The sequence below is a fragment of the Belonocnema kinseyi genome, chromosome 2 (genome assembly GCF_010883055.1).
Source record: "Belonocnema kinseyi isolate 2016_QV_RU_SX_M_011 chromosome 2, B_treatae_v1, whole genome shotgun sequence".
NCBI classification, from domain to species: Eukaryota; Metazoa; Arthropoda; class Insecta; order Hymenoptera; family Cynipidae; genus Belonocnema; species Belonocnema kinseyi.
The window spans coordinates 156,055,102-156,080,051 of NC_046658.1; the positions used below are offsets into that span (position 1 = coordinate 156,055,102).

The window sequence follows — 24,950 nt, forward strand, 5'->3', positions numbered from 1 at the left end:
TAAAAAATTAAATTTTCTGTTTCAACAATTTGATTGAAAAAATATATTTTTTTAAATTAATTTTCTTAACTGAAAATTTAACTATCCTACTTTTGGTTAAAAATTCATCCGTTTTGGTAGAAAATTCGTCTTTTTTACTTGAGATTTCAACTATTTTGTTTCTGGGAGAAAGTTCAACCATTTGGTGAAAAATTAAATTTTCTTTTCGGGGCCGTTCATAAACCTCATGACGCGAATCACTTGATGTTAAATACGAACAAAATTAGGTATTTCACGTGACTTCTGAACACCCCCCCCCCCTCCCTCAGCGCGTCGCGAAGTTAAACTGTTAGTAGAAACTCCAACTCTTTGTTTTAAAAATTAATTTTTTTGTTGAGAAGTCAACAATCTGAATGAAACTATTGTTTTTTTTTGTAGGAAATTAATTTTTTTTCTATCTGAAAATTTAACTGTAGTATTTTTGGTAGAATATTCGTCCTTTTGTCTTAAAAATTCAACTATTTTGGTGAACAGTTGAGTTGTTTAAATAAAAATCAAATGTTCTGTTGATAATTGAACAATTTGATTGAAAATCTATTTTTTTAATTAATTTCTTTCAAATGAAAACTTAACTTTCTTATTTTTGATTCAAAATTCGTCTTTCTGGCTAAATATTTCAACTATTTTGTTTCTGTTAGAAATGTCAAAAAAAAAATTATTCAAATTAATTTTTCGAAATGAATCAATTCAATTATCCTATTTTTGATTTAAAATGCATCCTTTTCTCTTAATTATTTACAATAATGTATTAATTTATTTAATAACTTATTATAATTCATTCTGTTAATCATAAATGGTGGCAACAAAAATAATACTCATTATTTTAGAAATAATATGGAAACGATAAAATTATCGGGTTATTGTCCCAGCCTCTTTGTTTGGAACAAACTATCATAATTTTTCGTATTTATTCTCATAGTTATTTTTAATTTATAATATTAATTTATTACAATTCATGTTGTTAATAAAAAATTATGATCATGCTGTTATGTATTTTAGAAATTAATAGGACACCGATAAAATTGTACAGAAGTGCCGCTAAAGGAACCCATCACCTTGGAACAAACTATCACATTTCCACTTAGTACACATTTGGTTTTAATCCATTGAATCCAGACATCAGTAAAAAAAGTATGGGCCTCTGTGGATTTATAAGCTTTGAATTGTTATTTGGTTAAAAAATCTTAGTCTGAAGATCCAAAGCGGCAACCCTGCCAGACCGAAGGAACCGAAAGGAGCCGCTACAAAGTACCTTTAAAGACCCCACTGAGTCCCACTTCGGTTCCTTTTTTAAAAACTCACAAAAAAAACAACAAGATCAACTTTTAAATTGTTAAAATTCGGTTGTACTCTAAAATTTCCAACAGAAACTCACGGAGTGATCGCAATAATTTTGTTTGCAGATGTAAAAATTTAAAAAATGTCATTAACTTCTGCTGAAGGTGACTTCAGGCGCATCCAAAATAGCTGAAGTGGTATGTTGCGCTTGAAATTTAAAAATAAAATTTTCTCATTTGCATCGCGGCGTTGTTGTCTGAGGTGTCCACTGCGTGGCGCTAGCGTCCAGACAAAATTCTTAAAGTTACCGAAGGAGCGCTTATTAACTGCTACTAAAAGAAGATGCACTTGAAGCCGCCTTCGGCCCATGTAAATGACAGATATTTTATTATTTTAAGTTTTTAACGCTGCAAGAAAAAGTATTGCGACTACTCCGTGAGTTTCTAATGGAAATTTTAACGTAGCATCCGAATTTCAACAATTTGAAAGTTCATCTTGCTATTTTTTGAGTTTTTTAAGAAGGAGCCGAGGATGGACTTAGGGGGGTCTTTAAGGGTACTTTGTAGGGGCTCCTTTCGGGTTCTTCGGTCTGCCAGGGTAACTGCGGGAAGTTCACTTGCTTCTGTTGATAAATCGCTTGTTCAACTTCTACAGATCAACAGCTTTGCATAACGCGACTTTAACTTTATATCTATTAAAATAATCAACCGCGTGGCTAGCAGAATAATGCTTACCAAATGTGTGACATGTTTCCGTATTTTTTCGTTATTGCACACTCACTAAGTCTGACTGAGGAGTATAAATATGGCCGCCGTTGCAGCTTGAGTCGGTGCGAGCAGGAGGGAGTCAGTTTTATGAACCCCTGCATAAAAAAATCAAGAATTGTTTTACTTACATATCTCTTCGAACGAGGCGATCCGTTCTGATCTTTCCGATCACTCTTCTTGGTCCAACAAAATTCACTAAATCTGTAAGACTCAAATTTATTACCTTTGAAACTTAAAAGCCTAGATTATTGCAAATGCCAACAAATTATTAAAGAACAAAAAACTTTGTATTGCAACCAATTGGTACATTATTTATTATTACATACAAGAAAGACGAGTTCGCTATCAATTATAATACGTTGTTGCATAGATCGAAATAATTAGACTAAAGAATATTTTTCTATATATCCTCAATCGCTATTTTTACTTGATTTTGCCCTCCCTTTACTCACTGCTTCAGAATTTCTTTTACCTTTTCCTACATTCGGTATATACACAGAATGACCAGTCTTTTTCAAATGTTCAAATAACTTATTTTTACTTGGAAACACAGATTTACACGTCACACAAGAATTGGAATTATCTTCAGCCGTGTCAGCTGATCGCGAGTCTTTCTTGGATTTGGCACTTTTTCCCTTGTCTTCTTCCGAAAGTTGCTTCTGAGCTCTCCTCATTTCTTTAGCCTTCTTTCCCTTTCGCTTTCCCAAAACTGAGCCAATATTCGCCTCCTGTAACGACTCATCATCACCGTCTTCTCCTTTACTCTGATTGCCCTGGAAAGGATCCTCATTCAATTCCATGTCCTTTCGATTACTAGGGTCCTCTACTTCAAGCCTGTTCCCTGATCCTAACTTACTTTGTGAGATTTTTTCTAAAACTATCTTGGTCTGCTGCTTCTTGCGTTGCTTTTTCGATAATCCCATGCAAGCCCCAAAGTCGGATTCATCGTCGCTGTTGTGCTCCATGAAAGCTTTTTGAATAATTTTGCCCCTTTTCTTCTTGTGTTTCTTGCATTTCACGATGACTTTGTCCTCTTGATCAGCTTCGTCTTCTTGATCCGAAATCAGCTCATCTTCAGACGTCCTACTGTTGTTATCGTTTCCGGTATCTGATTTTGGAGACGATAAATCTATAGCATCGCCCATCTGGGGATCAGTGGCAGCATTATCAAGATTACTACCTTTTCCTTTATTTTTCTTCTTTTCAGAATCAGAATCCATCTCCTCTTCCGAGCCCTGGCCATCTTCATCTCCTGTTTTACTCTCAGCCGGCGTTAATAAAAAATCCGGCATTTCAGGACCAGTTGCTGGCTTTCTTTTCCCCGGACTTTCTCTCTTTGATGATTTTTTCGGCGTTCCTTCTTCTTCAGCGTCACTTTCCTCTGAACTTGTTTCGAACTCTTCATCGTCATCAATCATCCCTGCCTTCATGCTTGTCAAATTGTCTTTGTGCTTCTTAGAATTCTCATGGTTGACGAATGCCTTTTGTGTCTTAAAAATCTTATTGCAAGCCACACAATACAAAGCATTACTGTCGCTCAACATATCCTCTTTCTCGGAATCTCCATCTGAGGACAATTCTTCACCAAACTCCGCTGCGAGATTAGCTTCGATATTTTTCAATTCAGATTCCATATTGGTAAACTTGGACCACTCGGAAACAGTGTGCTCTTTCAATTCCTTCTGCCTTTCTAACAATTGCTGCCTTTTACGTTCCTGAACTTTTTTCGCGTTTTCCTTCGCCTTCTCGGCAAGTTTTTGAGCATAGATTTGCACCCTCTTATCACGTTTACGCACAAAAGCAACTAAATTCCGCACCTGCTCGTTTCTCTCGCGTTTCGCTTTATCGCGAATTTTCTTGTTTTCCTTCTCGACGATCCTGAGCACTCTTCTGTTGGGAGTGTCGCGAATATCATAAGGATCGAGCCAAGCAAATGAGCGCTTTGTACTGTAACTCTGCCAGTAGGCATAAAAATCATGAACCACGTCTTCGTAAGAACTTTTAGAATCCCCGAAACCTGGTACTTCGACGTCCGAGTCGCCTTCTTTGGAAAAATCAGCATCCTCCGCAGCTAATTTCTCGAAAACGGTACGGTAAATTGTGTAAAAACCTTGGTCATCGTCGCCGTATCCCTTGAAACAGCCGGTGGAAAAGTATTGGAATAGATCGATGGAATCGTCCTTGTAATTTTCGCCGATTCCACCTTTTAAAATTGCTTCCCTGTGATTGTCATACCACGCGCGTTCATGCGGATCACTCAGGACTTCCCAAGCCTGTTGCACTAACTGAAACTGTTCCTTGGCTTCCTCGGTTGTATCGAGATTTTTGTCAGGATGCCATCTGAGCGCGAGTTTCCGGTAAGCTTTCTTCAACTCATCTTCCGCTGCATTCCTCGGGACTCCAAGCACCTCGTAGTGACATTTCATTGTATTTTACAGCAGCTCACTGCAGCTACTAATTTCTTTGTTCAGGAATATTTTTCGAATAGAGGATGTAATCCTATTAGGAAAAATAAACTTTTACTCAAGTAAGACTGACTGATTTTCAAATCAAAGAATAGTACATTGTTTATCGAGGGCGTAAGGAAGGCTATTTTGACGAGCGTGTACTTGCTGCCCGAGCGAAGCGAGGTCGGGGAAGTCACACGAGGCAAAATAGCCTTCTCTAGGCCCTTAAACCACACTATACTTTTTGTCCTACTCTCCTTGAAAACAAGCATGTGAAACAGATAAAGGAAGTTTGGTGCGCACAAAAAGAGAAGGCCCAGATAAAGAAATCTCTCGGTGCCTCTCTTAGTTCTCCATTTCACCATTTCCCCTTTCTCATTTCCCTTTAACATTTCCTTTACCACTTGTCCCTTTTCAGGCGTTCCTCTTTCTCGTTTTCCCTTTTTCTCATTCCCTTGTCCATTGTCACTCTTTCCCATTTTCCCTTTTACCATTTTCTTTTCCTTTTACCCCTTTCTCATTTCCCACCTGCATTGAACCTTTCCTAATCCTCTTTACCGTTTACTTTTCCCCTTCTTTTTTACTTCCTGCGTTCTTCTTTCCTTTACACAATTTCCCCTTTCTTCCTTTCCCCGTTCCATTTACCTTTTTTCTTTTTCCTATTCTCCCCTTCCATTTTTATTTTTCCCATTTCCCCTTCTCATTCCCCCTTTCCCGCTCCCTTTTACCTTTCCCCTTCTAGTTTAACGTTTTCCCTTTCCTTTCCACAATTTCCCTTTTCCCTCCTTACTTCATTTCCCTGTTCCATTTATCCTTTTTCTTCTTTCTATTCTTCCCTTTTATTTTTACCACTTCACTTTTTTCCTTTCTCATTTTCCCCTTGCTTTTTCCCTTTGATCCCCTTGAGCGTTTACCTATCCCCTTCCCTTTTACTTTTCTCTATTCCGGTTTATTGTTTCACCTTTCCTTTCCACAATTTCCCCCTTTCTTCCTTTCCCCGTTCCAATTAACCATTTTCTTTTTCCCATTCTCGCCTTCCTCCTTTTATTTTTCTCATTTCCGCCTTTCCTTTCTCCTTTTCCGGTTTCTCATTTTTTCCTTTCCCCCATCCCCTTTTTCGATTTCGCTTCCTCCTTCCCCTTTTCATCCTTTCCCGTTTTCTAAAACCTTTTTCTCTTTTTCCCATTTCCTCCTTTCCCTTTTTCTTTGCCCCTTAACATTTACACTCTTTCACATTTTCACCTTCCCCTTTTCACCCTTTCCCATTTCTCCGTTTCCTTTACCCTTGCTCTTTTTCCTATTCTTTCCCTTTCCCCTTTTACTATTCTCTTTTACCATTTCACCCTGTTCCTTTCCTTTTTCATCGTTTCTGGTTTCTCATTTTCTTTTTCCCTTCCCCTTTTAAACCTTTCCCCCTTTCTTCCTTTCCCCGTTCCATTTAACTTTTTCTTTGTCCTATTCTACCCTTTCCTCTTTTATTTTCCCATTTCCCGTTACCCCTTTCTCATTTCACCCCTTCACTTCCCTTCTTCCCCTGTAGCATTTCTCCTTTGCTTTCAACAATTTCCCTTTCCCCCCTTTCTTCATTTCCCCGTTCCATTTACCCTTTTTCTTTTTCCTATTCTTCCCTTTAATTTTTCCCATTTCCCTTTATCCCTTTCTCATTCCCTCGCTTGCGTTTTCCCTTTCCCAATCCCCTTTACAATTTACTTTTCCCCTTCCCTTTTATTTTTTCCCGTGCCCCTTTACAATTTCACCTATCCATTCACAATTTACCCTATCCCCCTTTCATCATTTCCCCGTTCCATTAACTTTTTTTCTTTTTCCTATTCTGCCCTATCCCTGTTATTTTTCACATTTCCGCCTTTTCCTTTCTCCTTTCCAATTTTCATCCTCTTTGGTTTCTCATTTTCTCCTTTCCCCCACCCCCTTTTTATATTTCGCTTCCTCCTTCCCCTTATCATCCTTTCCCCGCTTCCTAGAACTTTTTTCCCCATTTCCCTCTTTCTTTTCCCCTTTCCATTTACACCCTTTCTCACTTTCCCCTTATCATCCTTTCCCCGTTTCCTTTACCCTTATTCTTTTTCCCCTTTTTACTTTTCTCCTGAATATTTCCTTCTTTTCCCCTTCTTCCTTTCGTGAATATTTTATGATGAAAGTGTTCGAAGAAAAATCACTTCGATTTCAGTCATACAATATCACCACTTCTGCCGGGCGTCCAATTTGCGTGGTGCAGTACATGTATTCACTGTGAGCCGCGCTCGTGTCGCCGCCTAGCGGATTTAAAAGTTAATAGTGAGCGTGTGTATTTCCGTGAGCCTAAATGGGCAATAATACAAGAATATGTAAGAATTTGTTTAAACATTAATCTTTTAAGTTTAGTAATAGTGTGTGGAAAGTTGAGAACACCAGCGATTAAAACTTCTATTACAAAACTTGTAAGTATTCGATTACAAACTTGAAAAATTCTGTCACATAGCTAGTTGGTTAAGTCATTCAAAACAAATGTATTTCAAAGAAATACATAATAATAAAAATAACTTATATTTAAGCTTGTTTCAAGTACAATTCTCACCTTCTTAAATTATAAATCTTCTAGCAAAAATTTTCCATTTTTAAGCATAGTTTTTTTAAAATGCAGTGCTCACTAATTACCAATTTTTCAAGAACACTCGGAAACTGTTCAAAAAATGTAGGCGTCCAAAAGATTCAATTTCAAATTTTATTCAAATACAGTTTCAGTCTCAATTATTCCATTTTCAAACCATAAAAATAAAAAATGAATTAATCAGAAAAAAGAATAATTATTTAGTTAATTAGTCGAAATATTTGACTGTCCATATAAAACGAGCAAATATAACTCAAATATTTAAAACTGGATATTTTTAAGTAGAAAGCCTTGATTCCTCAAAATTCCAAAGAGGTAAGGACTTTCAATGCTACTATTTTAATTGTCTTGACTTTGAAAATATTTAATTTTGAAGCGAAATAATAAAATTTTGATGTAAAATTGCCATTTAAAACTTAGTAGCCAATTTACCAAAAAAAAATTGGCTATTTAGAAAACAAATTTTTGACGAACAGGTACACTTTTCATTTGTTTTAAAATAAATTTTCAGAGTTAGAAGACTCTTAAAAGCGAGGTTATAGTTACTTAATTTTCCCTCTTTAAAGCATCCATCCATTTATTTCTTTTTAGTATTTTATGTGATGCTTTAGAAAATTTATAAAATTTGCAATCCTTCGTTTTACCATTATTTTTACAATTCACAACAGAACATGTATCATTCCACATACTATCTACTGAAATGCATATAAAATGCAATCAAAACACACGCCCGCTAAACTCATTGCTCGCCACCCCGCGCGCTGGCATCGTTTCGTCTATCCCCTCCAACTGGCGACTCACGGCGAATAGAGGGCGTAAAGTTTTTTATGTAGCGGGGGTAAAATTTCATGTTGGCCTGATGGCGAAGTGCGCATGCGCAAAGGCCACTGGCTGGCAGTGGCCATATTACGCCTGCTTCACGTGCATGGAAAGGCGCGTTTTCAAGGGGGGTCGGACAAAAATGAATATTCAACACCAGGCAAAAAAATTGCAGCCAATATAAAAACAAAGTGTTGATTTTTCAACATTATGATTGTAATTCTTAAATAAATTAATTAATTTTTAACCAAAAAGACCAATTTTCAGCCAGAAGTATTAACTTTCTACTCTAGCTTAAAGTATAATTTTTCATGGGAAAAAACAATTTTTAGCAAAGAAGATTAATTTTCCACAATATTAATTTCGTTTTAAGTACGCATGAATTTTCAATGAGGTATATGAACTTTTAAAGAAATATTCAATCTAATAATTTTCATTTTTAAATAAAGAAATGAATTTTCAACACCATACGAAAAAATTGCAGTCAATATCAAAACAAAATGTTAAATTTTCAAGCCAAAGACAAATTTTGCCTGCAAAACAGTTCAATTTTCAACGGGAAAATTTGAATTTTTAACAAAAAGTTGTATTTTCAAACAAAAGATCAATTTTTAACCTAACAGATTAATTTTCAACTTAGGAGATTACATTGAAATAAAAAAGATACATTTTGAACAAAAACGTAATATTTAAATGATCAGTTATCAAAAATATATCAATCAATTTTCAACCAGAAATGTTAATTTTCTACCAAAGAAGATTAATTTTATCCAAAAAAAAAGAATAATCTTCAATAAAATACATGAATTTTCAACAAAAAAAATTGAACATTCAACTTAAGAAGATAATTTTTTAACAAAACAAGAAATAGTAAAAGTTTCAGTTGTAAACAAAAGTTACGAACCGATAAAAATATAAAATTTTTAACAAACAAAAAAATTAAATATTCAATAAAAAAAATTAACGAAGTAGTTTCACTTTCAACTAAATAGTCGAATTTAAAAAAAAATTGATTAGTTAAATTTTCAGTTCAAAAAATTTATTTTTAAGAAGAAAAATCCATTTTTAACCAAGAAGATTAATTTTCTAGAAGAAAAGATTCATTTTTAACAAAGTATATACATTTCCAATCAAATTTATGAATTTTTAAAGAAATTTTCAACCTAATAATTTTAATTTTTAAATAAATAAATGAATTTTTAACTAAAAGAATAAATTTCTAACCAAAAAGATCAATTTTAACCAGAAAAATTAATTTTCTACCAAAAAAGATTAATTTTTTTACATACAAAATTTTCAACTTAAGAAACAAAAAATTGAGATAGTCAAATCTCCAGTTCAAGAAATTCATTTTCAAGGGGAAAAAAACAATTATTAACCAAGAAGATTAATTTTCCCCAAAAATTAAAATTATTCAATTTTGAGTCGAAAACAAATGAATTTTGAAACAAAAATATGATTAAATGAATTCTCAAGAAGAAAATGATAATGTTAATTTCTGAGTTAAAAATATTAACTTTTAATAAAAAAAAATTATGAGTGAAAAAAATTCATTTTCAATAAGAAAAAGTTAATTACAAATTTTTTAAATGAATTTTTAATCAAATGATCAATTTTCAACAAAGAAGATTAATTTTGTACCAAAAAAAGATTATTTTTGAACAAAATACACGAATTTTATACCAAATACTCAAATTTGTTAAGAAATTTTGAATCTCATAGTTCAATTTTCAACCAAAGAAATGAATTTTCTAACCAAATATTAACAATTTTTAAGAAAATGTTAGCTTATTAATTAAATTGTTAACCAAAGAGATGAATTTTCAACCAAGAAGATTAATTTTCAAACAAGAAGATAATTTTGGACTAAAAAAATTAATTTTCAATTAGAAAAAAAAAAACAATTTTCAAAAAAAAAAGATCACTTTAAAACCAAGAAGATTAATTTTTAACAAAATATACGAATTTTGTACCAAACATTTAACTTTTGAAAGAAAATTTCAACTTAATATTTAAATTGTTAACAAATAAAATGAATTTTCTACGAAAAATTCAATTTTATACCAAAAAATATTTTTTTAACAAAATACACAAATTTTGCATCACAAATTAAAATTGAAAAAAATTTAACTTAATAGTTAAATTGTCAGCTTATTAATATTTTTTTCAACCAAAAAGATCAAATTTCAACCAAGAAGATAATTTTTAATTGAAAACCCTAATTTTTAACAAAGAAAAAAACAACTGAGTTTTTAAAAAAAAAGATCATTTTTTAAATGAGAAGATAATTTTGAATTAAAAAACTAATTTTCAACAACAACAAAAAACGAATTTTTAATCCAAAAGATCACTTTTCAGCCAAGAAGATTTATTTTTAACAAAATACACGATTTTTTTACTAAATATTTTAAATGTTTAGTTTTGAACCAAACAGTTGTCATTTTTAGCAAAAAATAAATAATGTCTACAAAATAGATGAATTTTCAAAATAAGAAACGAGAAATTTAAAAGAAAAAAAGTACATTTTTAATCAAAAAACATCAATTTCCAAGGAAGAGGATTAATTTTTAAAAAATGAAATGATTAAATTTTGAGTTTAATAAATTAGTTTTCAAGAACAAAAAGTTAATTTTAAAACAAAAAGATTAATTTTCAACCAAGACGATTAGTTTACTATAAAAAAAAAGATTAATTTTTAATGAAATACAAAAAATTTTAACCAAATATTAAAATTTGTTAAGAAATTTTCAAATAAAAATAAAATTGTCAACCATAGAAATGCATTTTAAACCAAAAAAATCAAGTTTCAACCAAGATTAATTTTCAACGAAGAAGATAGTTTTGAGCTGAAAAATTAATTTGCAATAAGAAAAACAAATTTCCCATACAAAATTAATTAATTTTTAACACAAAAGATCACTTTTCAACCGAGAAGATTAATTTTTAAAAAAAATACACGATTTTTGTTACCAAATAATTAAAATATTTAGTTTTGAAGCAACTGGGTGTCATTTTTGAACAAAAAATATGAAATATCTATAAAAATAGATAAATTTTCTAACCAAAAACGAAGAATTTGAAGAGAAAAAATGTAAATTTTCAACAAAAAATGAAATGATTATATTTTTATTTTAATTCATCAGTTCTCAATGTCAAAAAATACTTTTCAACCAAAAAAAGAAAGAATTTTTAAACAAAAAGATAAATTTTCACCGAATAGATTAATATTATACAAAAAAAATATAATTTTTTACGAAATACAAGAATTTTCTGCAAATTATTAAAATTTTTAACTTAATGATAAAATTTTAAACAAAATAAATTAATTTTCTACCAAAATTATACATCTTTAACTCAGAAAATTAATTTTCTATCAAAATAGATTAATTTTTGAGAAAAGACACGATTTTTCAACCAAAAATATCAAGTTTCAACCAAGAAGATTAATTTTTAACAAGATACACGAATCATCAAGCAAATATAAATTTTTTTAAAGAAATGTTAAACTTAAAAATTAAATTTTTACGCAAAGAAATGAATTTTCAAACAAAAAGATCAATCTTCAACACACAGAAGATTAATTTTCTACCAAAAATTATTAATTGTAAATGAAAAATTTGGGTATTCAATCTAAGAAAATAAACTTTTAACCAAATCTGGAATAATTCAATTTTGAGTTGAAACAATTAATTTCAAACAAAAAAAATTATTATTTTTAACCAAAATTATCAATTTTCAACCAAGAAGATTAAGTTTATACCAAAAAGAAAACTAATTTTTAACAAAATAGAAGAATTTTCTACTAAGTATTAAAATTTTCAACAAAATAAATTAATTTTCTACCAAAATTATCTATCTTTAACTCAAAAAATTAATTTTCTATCAAAGTAGATTAATTTTTAAGAAAAGACACGATTTTTCACCCCAATATTAAAATTTTTGAAGAAATTTTTAACTTGATCATTAAATTTTCACCCAAAAAGAAATGAATATTCAACCAAAAAGATCAAGTTTCAACCAAGAAGATTAATTTTTAACCAAGAAGATAATTTTCAATTAAAAAAAACAACTAATTTTCAAACAAAAGGATCACTTTTTAACCAAGAAGATTAATTTTCAAAAAAATACATGAATTTTCAAGCAAATATAAATTTTTTAAAGAAAATTTCGAATTAAAAATTAAATAGTCAACCAGAGATAAATTTTCAACCAAAAAAATAAATTTTCAACGCAGATGAATTATTTTCTACCAAAAATGATTAATTGGAAATTAAAGATTTGTGTATTTAATTCAAGAAAATAAACTTTTAACTAAATAATTTTAAAACTTTAAAAAAATTTAAAAACTTAAATTCTAAAAATGTAAATAATTTAAAAACAATTAATTTTGAACCAAAAAAATTAACTTTTAACCAAAAGAATCAATTTTCAACCAAGAAGATAAATTTATTATCAAAAATGGAATAATTTTTAACAAAATACACAAATTTTTCAGCAAATATACAAATTTTTTTAAAAAATTTCAACTTAAAAAGTAAATAGTCAACCTAGGAGATAAAGTTTCCACCAAAAAGATCAAGTTTCAACCAAGAAGATTAATTTTTAACCAAGAAGATAATTTTGAGTTAAAAAAAAAGTAATTTCGAAAAAAAAAAGATCATTTTTTAACCAAGAAGATTATTTTTCAAAAAATACATGAATTTTCAAACTAATATAAACATTTTTAAAGGAAAACTTTGAAAAATTTTAATAATTTAAAAACAATTTTAAACCAAAAAATTAATTTTTAACCAAAAGTATAAATTTTCAACCAAGAAGATAAATTTATTATAAAAACGGATTAATTTTTAACAAAATATAAGAGTTTCCAACCAAATATTAAAAATTCAAAAGAAACATTCAACTTAAAAATATCAATCTTCAACTTAAAAGATTAATTTTCTATTAAAAAAAGATTAATTTTTAAGAAAATACACGATTTTTCGACTAAATTTTAAATTTTTTTAAAGAAATTTTCAACGTAAACTGAAATAGTTTTTAATTCAATAAAAAAAAATTTTTAACTTTACATAAAAAACACTTTAATTCAATTTTTTTAAATGTGAAACGAATTCCTTCACTTTTTCTCAAAAAAGAATAAATACTAAACAAAAACTCGGTAAAGATTATTAATGAAAAAAAAAAAAAATTAGTCATTTTTTTCAAAATTGCTCAAGTTCTACCTCAAATTAGGTTATATGCGTCAGGAAATTCACCGGGAATCAAAGATACTGATTCATGTTTGTTTCTTATTCCATACAATTCCGACCTACCAAAACACTCACGAATCCAAAAAGTTGCACAAACTGTTTTTAACTCTTGGCTCACCCAATTACTTCCGAGTTCGTTCGATTAATTTTTTCGTTTACACTCTTATTTACTTTTCTGAAAACTTCATACTTAAACACTTTGAAAACTAAAAGCCTTTACCAAATCAAATCAAAACGCAAAAAGTTTTGACAGCACTGCCACCATTGCACTTCCTAAACTTTTCCACTTCGCCTACTATTTTCATGGACTCGTTTCACCTCAGGCTATGTTTATCCACTTCGTAAAATAAACTTACCTTCCCAAGAAATGACAGTCACCAAAAAAACAGATTTCTTGATGCAAATATTGAAAAAAACCTCGTACTCCGAAAACGTGTAGCACGATTTAACCTCTCTATGTAACAAATGTTTTGGAGTACTTTAACAGTTCTCCATGTTTTTATAAGAACATATTTAACTATCATATAACTATACAATTAAGCAAGGATGATCATCAGTGACACGGCAGCAAAACAATCCGGAAAGGTGAAAAAATTTAATCCGTTTTAGTAGGACGGTGGAGTAGGTCCAGTCCAGCCACCCAGGAGCCCACACGTTTTTTAGGTTATGAACGAAAAATCGATATATCGTATTTGGGGAACAATTTTTTAGTGGAACCAAAGATATTGTCGAACGGTTGGAACTTGAGACGTAAACATCAGCTGATCCCCTCTGCATCTTATTTTTCATCATTTATATAATTATTCGTAGAAAGTGGGAATTTTAATGATAATTTAATACTGATTTTAGAAATATGTGTGTATTCTCTTTCTTTTCTTTATTTTTGGAAGTTTGAATACGTTATTTGAATAAGCAAAAATCGACTGTCGATTTTTGAAAATTCGCGCTTTATGGTTAGTGACACCTACCGATGTTCTTCATTACTGCGTAAAGAAAATTTACCATCAGAGCAGCCGCTGGCGCGAGCTACTATAAGCCACATTCCGCGAAAATTCAAATGAGATCAATGAAAAATTTATTTTTTACAAAATGTAATCATAAAAGTTTATTGTTTATTTGTAAAACTAAGTTGCTTGCCTAGTTATGAATTTCAGAAGTATAATATTAATAACATTATTGTCTACTGAAAAAAACGTCTCAAAATCCAAGAATTTGTAACCAAAGTGTTCAATTTTCAACTAAAAAAAGTAGATTGAAAAAATATTTTTACAATAATTACATTTTTAGTTAAAAATATTAGCTTACAGCAATAATAAAAAATTGCAAAACAAAAGGTAAATTTTTAACTAAATATTTTCAACTGCAAAGATGATTTTTTCTACCCAAAATATTAGTTTTCTACCATAAAAAAGCAGCCTTTTAACAACTGAACATTTAAACAATTTGTTAAAAATTGTACTAAGAAATCAACGTCCAGTTTGAAAAAAACGATGATTTATTACAACAAAATAAACGTATTTTCCATGAAATTGTTTCATTTTCAGACAAGGAAATTAATTTTCAACCATATAGTTAAATTTTCAGCTGAATAAATTAAATTTCTTAACCGAAAATGAAATAATGAATTTTCAATGAAGAAAAATTAATTTTTATACTAAAAAAGACGAATTTTTAGTTCATTCATGAATTTTCAACCAAAAATGTAAAAAATGCATTTTCAATTCAAAAAATTAATTTTCAGCCAAAAAGTTACATTTCGAAATAAATTAAATGAATTTTCGAATAAAAATAAACTAGTTGAATCTTCAGTCCAAAGAATTCATTTTTGAATAGAAGAAAAATAATATTTAATGTAAGAGTTAAATTTTCAACTGAAGAAGTAAATTTTTAATTAAAATGAAACATAAAATTTTTAACAACTAAAAGAAGATATATAACACGGACATAAATGTTTAAGTAAAATGATGAATCTTCAACCAAACAAAATTTTTTTAACCTGATAGTTGAATTTTTAAACCAAAATATATCATTTCAACCAAAAATGGAATCGTTAAGTGCCCTGTGAAGAAATAAATTTCTAAGAACAACAGAAAATGAATTTTTAAATGAGTTTTTAAACTTTCATCCAAGTGGTTCTATTTTTAACCAAAAGTGATCAATTCTAAAAATATATATATAATGGAAATAGTTAAATTTTAAGAAAAGAAAGTAATTTTCAACCATGTTTATAAATTTAAACAAAAATTCGAACCAAATTGTTTAATTTTTGACCGTAAAAAATTAATTTTTAACGAAATAGATCAATTTTTAAGAAAATAAATAATATTTATAACCATGTTGATCAATCTTCAACCGAAAAGTAATTATTTGGATCCGAATTGTTGCATTTTCAATATAAAAAAATTTGATTTTTCAAGAAAAGATTAGTGTGTTAAATTTAAAGAATAAATAACTTAATTTTCAATAAAAAGCTCATTTTCAATCAAAAAAATAATTTTTTTACCAAGGCGATTCGTTTTCTCTCATAAATGACGAATTAATAACGAATTCATGAATTTTCAATGAAATAGTTGAATTTTCAACTAAAAAGGTAAATTAACAAAAATGGAATATTTAAGTTAACAGTTTAGAAACTCAATTTCTTCACAAAAAAAGGAAATTTTCACAAAAAAGTTCAATTTTCAATTAGAAAAATGAACTTTGAACTAAAAAAATGAATATTTAACAACAAAAATGTATTTTTAACCAAATATAGTTCAATTTCCATCAAAAAAATAAATCTGCAACTAAATTGTTACATTTTCAACAAAATGTTCGAATTTTTGATGAAAAATTAAACAGATGAATTCTTAGTTACAAAAAATTAATTTTTACCAAAAAAAAAAATTTAACGAAATAGTTTAATTTTCAACTAGCAAAGAAATAAATTTTTAACTAAAGTGATTAATCTTCAACCAAAAAATCCATTTTTAACCTAATGGTTTAATTTTCAAGCGAAAATATGATATTACAAAAAAAATTAAATTGTTAATTTTTTATTTCGAAAACTTAATTTTCAACCAAAAGAAAACAAATTTTCAACTGAATAAAATTAATTAATTTCCATCTAAAGTGATGAATCTTCAACCAAGTAATCAATTTTTAACCTGATAGTTGAATTAGCAAGCAAACATAAAATTACAAAAAAATGAAATAGTTAATTTTTTATTTCGAAAAAATTCATTGTCAACATCAAGAAAACAAATTTTAAACTAAATATAATATATCATTTTTCATTTAAAGTAATGAATCTGATGAATCTTCAATCAAAACATTAATTTTGAACCTAATAGTTGAATTCTCAATAGCTAAATTTTCATCCATGTGGTTAAATTTTCGATAAAAAACAGATGAATGCTCAACGAAAAATATTTCTAGTAGTTGTTGTTTCAACCAAAAAGATTTGATTTTGACACCAAAGACAATCGAATTTAAAAAAATAAGCTGAGTTCCTAAAAAATGAGAGGCTTAATAAAAATAATAAATAATAAAAGTATATTTTTCATTAAAATAAATAACACTTTTAACTTATTTTAAGAATAAACTGTAAACTTTTATTATTAATTCGTATTAAAAAAAAGTCATTTTTTTATATGATTTGAATTTTCGCGGAACTTTGACTAGAACAGCTAGCGCTTCCTAGCGGCTATTAGGATGAGTAGCGGTTCTGCCCTCTGGTTCAGTGTTGTGGTTCTAGTCCGCACTAGTTCGTGCTAGTCCGTTCAAGATGGCTATGAACACAAGAATATATTAAAAACCTCGACGATTTTTGGCATATTTTGGCCAGTTCCGACTGTTAAAACATTTTCCATTACTCTTCGGCACATTTGGTAAGTATTTATCCGCAATTTGAACTGCATTACTATTTTGGTAAAAAGTTTTGACAAAAACTGTAGTTTTGGAGCACGGTGACATCTCGAAGAGTTTGACGTAGCAGACGCTTTTGCAATAAATTAGTTTATAAATGGGCTTTTGTTAATCTCGGAAAATACGACTGTCACGAGTTCTAACCTCGTCTGGCTCAGGGGACTTTTAAATTTACACTCGATAAAATTTATTGGCTCCAAATTCATTTCTTGGGTTATGCACTTTCCTGAAAAATCTATAAATCTGCGTTGTTTTAACTGTCTGCAATCGGCTGTTTTGAGAATATTTTTAATCATGCTTACTAGTGTTTTCAAAGTTATCAAAAGTGCTCAAGAATTTCGTTCAAGTTCAAGAATAGTCAAATGCGTATCAGAATTATAACTCAGCGAAACCTAGGCCAATAACTATATAGGATTTCTAATCACTTTAAATTGTATGTGGATTTGTCAAAATTGACTCCATTCGAACAAATGATATGAATTTTTCAAGTGAAATAATAAATTTTTAACAAAAAAAAAAAAAAATGAATTTACAATCAAGCAGATAATTTTTCTAACGAAACAATTGAATTTTCAGCCGCATTATTTTATTTGTATTAAAAATGTTTTTTTTTTTAGAAAATATTTAAATCTTCCTGCAAACAAATGAATTTTTAACTAAAATAATGAATCTTCAGCCAAACAAAAAAATATTTTTAAATAAATATAGTTTAATTTTCAGTCAAAGAAATTAATTTTCAACAAAACCAAAAACTAGTTTTATACAAAAAGACCAATTTTCAAGAAAAAAATTGAATTTTCCACTAAAAAACCTTAATTTAATATTTAACATATTAATTATTATTCTAACAATATTATACTAAAAAATTGTTTTAACTAAAATAATGAATCTTCAACTAAACAAAAATATATTTTTAACCAAATATAGTTTCATTTGAAAAAAAGTCTACAAAATAGATAAATTTTCTTCAAAATAGTTTAATTTTTAAATAAAATCAAACTTTCGACTAAAAAAAACATTAATTTTTGATCGAAAAAGAACAACAAATTTGCAGGAAAATAAAAATTATGCATATCCAAACAAAGAATTAATTTTTAACATATTAATTATTATTTTAATAACATTATACTAAAGAAGTATTTTGCATAAAGTACTGAATCTTCAAATAAACAAAAATATATTTTTAACCAAATATAGTGTTATTTAAAAAAGTCTACAAAATACGTGAATTTTCTACAAAATAGTTTCATTTTCAGTTTTAAAAATTAATTTTTAACGGAAACTAAAACGAATTTGTAAAAAGATTTAAAATTTCGAACTAAAATGATAATTCTACAACGAAAAAAAAGGTTTGGTTTTTTATTTAAATATAGTTGAATTTTAAACCAAATATGAATTTTTAATCAAGAATATTAATTATCTTCAAACAGGATTTTTAAACAAAAGGTACATGGTTTAATTTTCAGTTTAAAAAATTAATTTTCAATTAAACGAAAAAAAAAAGATTTTTATACAAAACACCAATTTTCAACAAAATAGTTGAATTTTCCACTAAGAAAATATTAATTTTCGACCAAAAAATAACCAAAAAAATTTCAACAAAATAAAAATTATGCATCTTGAAACAAAAAATTAATTTTTTTTTAACAATATAGATTAACTTTGAAACAAAGAGTTGAATTAACATAATAAATCTTCAATTAAACACAAATATATTTTCAACCAAATATAGTTTTATCAACAGCAAAAATTCTACAAAATATGTGAATTTTCATTTTAGAAAATTAATTTTCAACGGAAACTAAAAGGAATTTTAAAAAAAATTTCTAACTAAAATGATAAATCTGCAACGAAAAAAAGGTTGTTTTTTATTTAAATATAGTCGAATTTTAAACCAAATATAAATTTTTAATCAAGAATATTAATTATCTTCCAACAAGATTTTTAAACAAAAGGTACATGGTTTAATCTTCAGTTTAAAACATTAATTTTCAACTGTAATAAAAACGAATTTTTAACTAAATAGTTAAATTTATAAGTAAAATGATCAATCTTTAACCAAAAAAAAAATTTTTTTTCATCTAAATAAATTTGAATTTTCAACCAAAAAGATGAATTTTATACCAAAACAATCCAATTTTCAACCGAATTATTTCATTTATTTAAAAAAAGATTTTTTAAGATAATATTTAAATTTCCTACAAACAAATAAATTTTCAACCAAATATAGTTTATTAAAAATTTTTTTTTTAACAAAAGGTACATGGTTTAATTTTCAGTTAAAAAAATTGAAACAGAACAAAAAGATAAATAAAAAAAAATAGTGGAATTTTCTGCTAAAAATCATTACGTTTCGAACAAAAAAGAACAACGAATAATTTTATAGTTTATTAAAAAAAAAAAAGAATTCTACAAAATACATGGATTTTCTATAAAATAGTTTAATTTTCAGTTTAAAAAATTAATTTTTCAACGGAAAACAAACCGAATTTTTAACAAAGTTGTTAAATTTTTAACTAAAATGATCAATCTTTAACCAAAAAGAAGGTTTTTTTATCCAAATAAAGTTGAATTTTTAATAAAAAAAATTAATTTTTAACCAAGCAGATAAATTTTCTGCCAAAACAATCGAATTTCCTACCGCTTTATTACATTTATTAAAAAAAAAGAGTTTTTTAAAAAACATTAAAATTTTCCTGCAAAAAATTTAGTTTTTAACTACAATAATGAATCTTCAAATAAACACAAATATGTTTTTAACCAAATATAGTTTTATCAACAAAAAAAAGTTCTACAAAATACATAAATTTTCTACGAAATAGTTAAATTTCAGTTTAAAAAAATAATTTGCAACAAAACAAAAAACGGGTTTTAGAAACAAGAGCAATTCAACAAAATAGTTGCATTTTCCACTGAAAAAACGTTAATTTTCGACCAAAAAAAACAACGAATATTTTTAACCAAATATAGTTTCATTAAAAAAAAAGAATTCTACAAAATATATGGATTTTCGACAAAATAGTTTGATTTTCAGTTAAAAAAATTAATTTTCAACGGAAAACAAACCGAATTTTTAACAAAATTGTTGAATTATCAATCTTTAAACAAAAAAAAGTTTTTTTTTTTATTAAATTATAATTGAATTTTGAACCAAAAAGCCGAATTTTCAATCAAGAATATAAATTATCTTCCAACAAGATGAATTTTTCATCAATAATATCGATTATTGAAATTTTCCTACAAAAAATAAATTTACAACTAAAATAATGAATCTTCAATTGAAAAAAAATATATTTTTATCTAAATATAGTTTAATTAAAGTAAGAAAAATTTAACAAATTGCACATAGTTTAATTTTCGCGTTAAAAAATTAATTTTCAATGAAACAGAAAACGAGTTTTATACAAAAAGACAAATTTTCGAAAAAAGAGTTGAATTTTCCATTAAAAAAAATTAATTTCAGACCGAAAAAGAACAAAAAATTTTCAGGAAAATAAAAATTATGCATCTCCAAACCAAGAATGAATTTTTAACATATTAGTTATTATTTTAACAATATTATACTAAAGAAGTATTTTAACTAAAATAATGAATCTTCAACTAAACAAAAATATATTTTTAACCCAATATAGCTTTATTAAAAAAAAAGAATTTCTACAAAATACATGATTTTTTTACAGAATATTTAATGTTTCAAACAAAAAGTACATAATTTAATTTTCAGTTAAAAAAATTAATAAAGTTTTTTTTATCCAAATAAAGTTGAATTTTTAATAAAAAAGATTAATTTTTAACCAAGCGGATGAATTTTCTACCAAAACAATCGAATTTTCAACCGCATTATTTCATTCTTAAAAAAAAAAGATTTTTTTTAAATATTAAAATTTTGCTGCAAAAAAAAAATAAATTTTCAACAAAAATAATGAATCCTCAACTAAACAAAAATATTTTATAACCAAATATATTTTTTATAAAAATAAAAAAAAATTCTACAAAATATACATAAATTTTATACGAAATAGTTTAATTTTTAAATAAAATAGTTAAATTTTCAAACAAAAAGTACATTTCAGTTGAAAAAACTAATTTCCATTTGAAAACAAAACAACTTTTTGACAAAATTGTTAAATTTTTAACTAAAATGATCCATCTTTGACAAAAAAAGATTTTTTTATGCATATAAAGTTCAATTTTTAACCAAAAAGATGAATTTTCAACCAAGCAAATAAATTTTCCATTTATTTTCTATATTTTTAAAATATCATTTTTTTCAAATATTTGAATTATCAGTTACCAAAAATAAATTTTTGCAGCAACAATAAATTATTTACATTTTCAGTTGAATACTTTTATTTGTTACGAAGAAAAAAAAAACGAATTTTCAGCCAAAGAGATGAATTTTCAACTAAAATGATGGATTTCCAATCAATAAATTAATTTTCAACAAACCCGTTTATCTTTCAACCAAGAAGAATAATTTTCTACGAAAAAAAAACCACAAATTTTTAACAAAATACATGAATTGTCAATCAAATAATTGAATTTTCAAGCAAAATGTAAAAGCTTTAATATTTCAACTACAAAATATTGTATATTAAAAAGAGTTTAATAAATAAAAATAATAAAAGTTTCAACCAAATGCATCAATTTTAAATCAAACTGATTAATTTTGTACCAAAAAATACGAAATTGCAACAAAGTACATGAAATTTCGGTCAAATGGTTCAATTTTTTATTAGAAAACATAAATTTTCCATCTAAAAAAAAGATTTTTAACAAGATAAAAATTATTTAATTTTATATGAATATGAATTGTAGACCAAAAAGATTAATTTTCTACCAGGACTGTAAAATTTTCAAAAAATGCATGAGTTTTTAACCAAATTGTGTAATTAAAAAAATTTTTTTTTAGTAATTGAATTTTCATCCAAACAAATCAATTTTGAACTAAAGTAATGAACCATATAGTTGATTAATTTTAAACAAACAAAGAGGATTAAAAATTCATTTCTTTGTTTGAAAAATGAACTATTTGATTGAAAACTTGCTTTTTCTTTGTATGAAGGCGAATTTTTTACCGAAAATATAACTATTTTCTTGAAAATCCGATTTTTTTTTTAGAAATTAAGTTTTTAACGGAAAATTCTACTAAACTACTTTTTGTTGAAATTTGATCTTTTTGGACGAAAATTCATATATTTGTTTGAAAATTGATTTTTCATTTTAAAATTTAACTGTCCTTTTTTAGTTCATGTAAGTTGTGGAAAATTCATATTTTTCTTGTAAAAAATTAATTTTTTTGTTGAAAATTTTTTTTTCTAGGTATAAAATGCAAATATTCCAGTTGAAGATTTATAACTTTAGTCGAAAATTCATAATCAGTTTACGGGTGCAAAATATAATAATTTGGCTGTAAATCTGTCTTTTTTAATTGAAAATTTCTTCTTTAAACATTCTTTTTTTGTTTGTTTGTTAAACAACCAAGTTGAAAATTAAACTTTGTAATTGAAAATTAATTTTTTATTGAAGATTAATAATTTTATTTAAAAATTTTTTTCTTCGCTTGAAAAATTAACTGTTTGATTGAAAAATTTTTTTTTATAAAAAGGGAATTTTTTACTTAATATTTAACTATTTTATTGAAAATTTGGCTCTTTGTTGGTTGAAAATATATTTTTTTTAAACTGTAAATAAAAATACTATCTCAGTTGAATATTTCATAATTTTAGTTGAAAATTCAACTTTTCGGTGGAACAATTATTTTTTGACTGAAAATTTAAGTATTTAGTTTTTAAGTAAAGAATTATCTTCTTTAGTCAAAAAATCGTCCTTTTTAATTCAACCTTGATTTTCTTAACTTAAAACTATTTCGTTAAAATTAATGTATTTTGTTAAAAAAAATTGTCTCCAAACAAAAGACTAACTAAAATACTGAATTTTCGACTGAATAAAATAATATTTTTAACCAAATATATTTCTACAAAATAGTTAAATTTTTTAAACAAAAAGTAGATTGTTTAATTTTTCAATTAAGATATTAATTTTCGATGGAAAATAAAACGAATTTTTGGCAAAAATATTAAATTTTTAACTGGAATGATCAATCTTTAACAAAAAAAAGATTTTTTTATCCAAATAAAGTTGAATTTTTAATAAAAAGATGAATTTTTAACCAAGCCGATCAATTTTCTGCCAAAACAATCGAATTTTCAACCGCATTATTACATTTATTAATAAAGAGTTTTTAAAAAACAGTATATTTTCAACCACGTATAATTTAATTTTAAAAATGTAAAAAGAGGTGCATGATTCAGTTTTCAGTTAAAAAAGATAAATTTTCAACAAAATAGTTGAATTTTTCACAAATTCAGCCATTTTCGACCGAAAAAGAACAACAAAATAAAAACTATGCATTGCCAAACAAAAAAATTTTTTTTTACAATGTTAAATTTGTTACAATCATAATAATAAGCAAAGAAATAGCTTTTCAATTAAAATAATGAATTTTCAACTAGACACAAATATATTTTTAACCAAATATAGTTTTATCAACAAAAAAAAAGTTCTACAAAATACATAAATTTTCTACAAAATAGTTAAATTTCAGTTTAAAAAATTAATTTTCAAGGGAAAGTAAAATGAATTTTCAACAAAAATGTTTAATTTCTAGCTAAAATGATCAATCATTACAACAACAAAAACTTTTCTGATTTAAAAATAGTTGAATTTTTAAACAAAAAGATGAATTTTCAATCAAGAATATTAATTATCTTCCAAAAAGATTTTTAAACAAAAGGTACATGATTTAATTTTCGGTTTAAAAAATTAATTTTCAACAAAACAAAAAACGAGTCTTAGAAACAAAGCAATTTGCAACAAAATAGTTGCATTTTCCACTGAAAAACATTAATTTTCGACCCAAAAAGAACAACGATTATTTTTAACCAAATATAGTTTCATTAAAAAAAAAGAATTCTACAAAATACATGGATTTTCTACAAAATAGTTTAATTTCCAGTTTAAAAAATTAATTTTCGACGGAAAACAAACCAAATTTTTAACAAAATTGTTAAATTTTGAACTAAAATGATCAATCTTTAACCCAAAAAATGTTTTTTTTATTATTAAAATATAATTGAATTTTGAACCAAAAAGATGAATTTTTAATCAATAATATCGATTATTTTCCCAAAAGACGAATTTTCAACCGCCTTTTTTTATTTAAGACAAAAAAAGATTTTTTATGAAAATATTTAAATTTTCCTGCAACTAAGAAATTGATAACTAAAATAATGAATATTCAATTCAACAAAAATATATTTTTACTTAAATATAGTTTAATTGAAAAAATAAAAATTTAACAAAATGTACACGGTTTAATTTTTGAGTTAAAAAATTAATTTCCAATCAAACAGAAAACGAGTTTTATACAAGAAGACAAATTTTCAAAAAAAGAGTTAAATTTTCCACTAAAAAACATTAATTTTCAACCGAAAAAGAACAGCAAATTTTCAGGAAAATAAAAATTATGCATCTCCAAATTAAAATTAATTTTTAACATATCAGTTATTATTTTAACAATATTATACTAACCCTTAAACGGCCAAAACGCCACTACCGGTACACTGCTTTTCAACGGCCAATAACTAAGACTTTTCGACACTAGAAAAAATTGAGACACATATATTTTTATTGCTGAAGATCTCCTCTTTCCGACGGTGCCAATGAAATTCCTCAAAAAATTTACTTATTATCCCAAAATGCAGTTCAAACAAAAAAAAACGTGATTTTTCGTGCCTATTTTTTTTTTTTTTGAACCATTTTCCAAAGCTTTTCG

At 26.5% G+C, this 24,950-nt stretch overlaps 2 protein-coding genes across 4 annotated transcripts in view; one reads left to right on the forward strand and one right to left on the reverse strand.

The window, feature by feature from the left end:
- Positions 1-2,351: 2,351 nt before the first annotated feature.
- On the reverse strand, positions 2,352-13,875 carry LOC117167464 (dnaJ homolog subfamily C member 21). 3 transcript variants are annotated; one of them, XM_033352420.1, is made up of 2 exons: positions 13,742-13,875; positions 2,352-4,538 (listed from the first exon to the last, which is right to left on the reverse strand). In XM_033352420.1, exon 2 carries the CDS (start codon positions 4,508-4,510, stop codon positions 2,495-2,497), a length of 2,016 nt encoding a protein of 671 aa, XP_033208311.1. In that variant the 5' UTR covers positions 4,511-4,538; positions 13,742-13,875; the 3' UTR covers positions 2,352-2,494. The 3 variants fall into 3 exon arrangements, with proteins under 3 accessions (XP_033208311.1, XP_033208313.1, XP_033208312.1); XM_033352422.1 differs by having other exon boundaries at positions 2,352-4,535; positions 13,742-13,873; XM_033352421.1 differs by lacking the exon at positions 13,742-13,875 and adding an exon at positions 13,564-13,701 and having other exon boundaries at positions 2,352-4,583.
- A 3,089-nt stretch (positions 13,876-16,964) lies between these two features.
- Positions 16,965-24,950, forward strand: part of LOC117183031 (WD repeat-containing protein 7) — a 163,028-nt gene continuing 155,042 nt past the window's right edge. The window contains exon 1 of the mRNA XM_033376174.1: positions 16,965-17,076. The gene's annotated coding sequence lies outside the window, so the exon portion shown is untranslated. The remainder of the gene's footprint in view (positions 17,077-24,950) is intronic.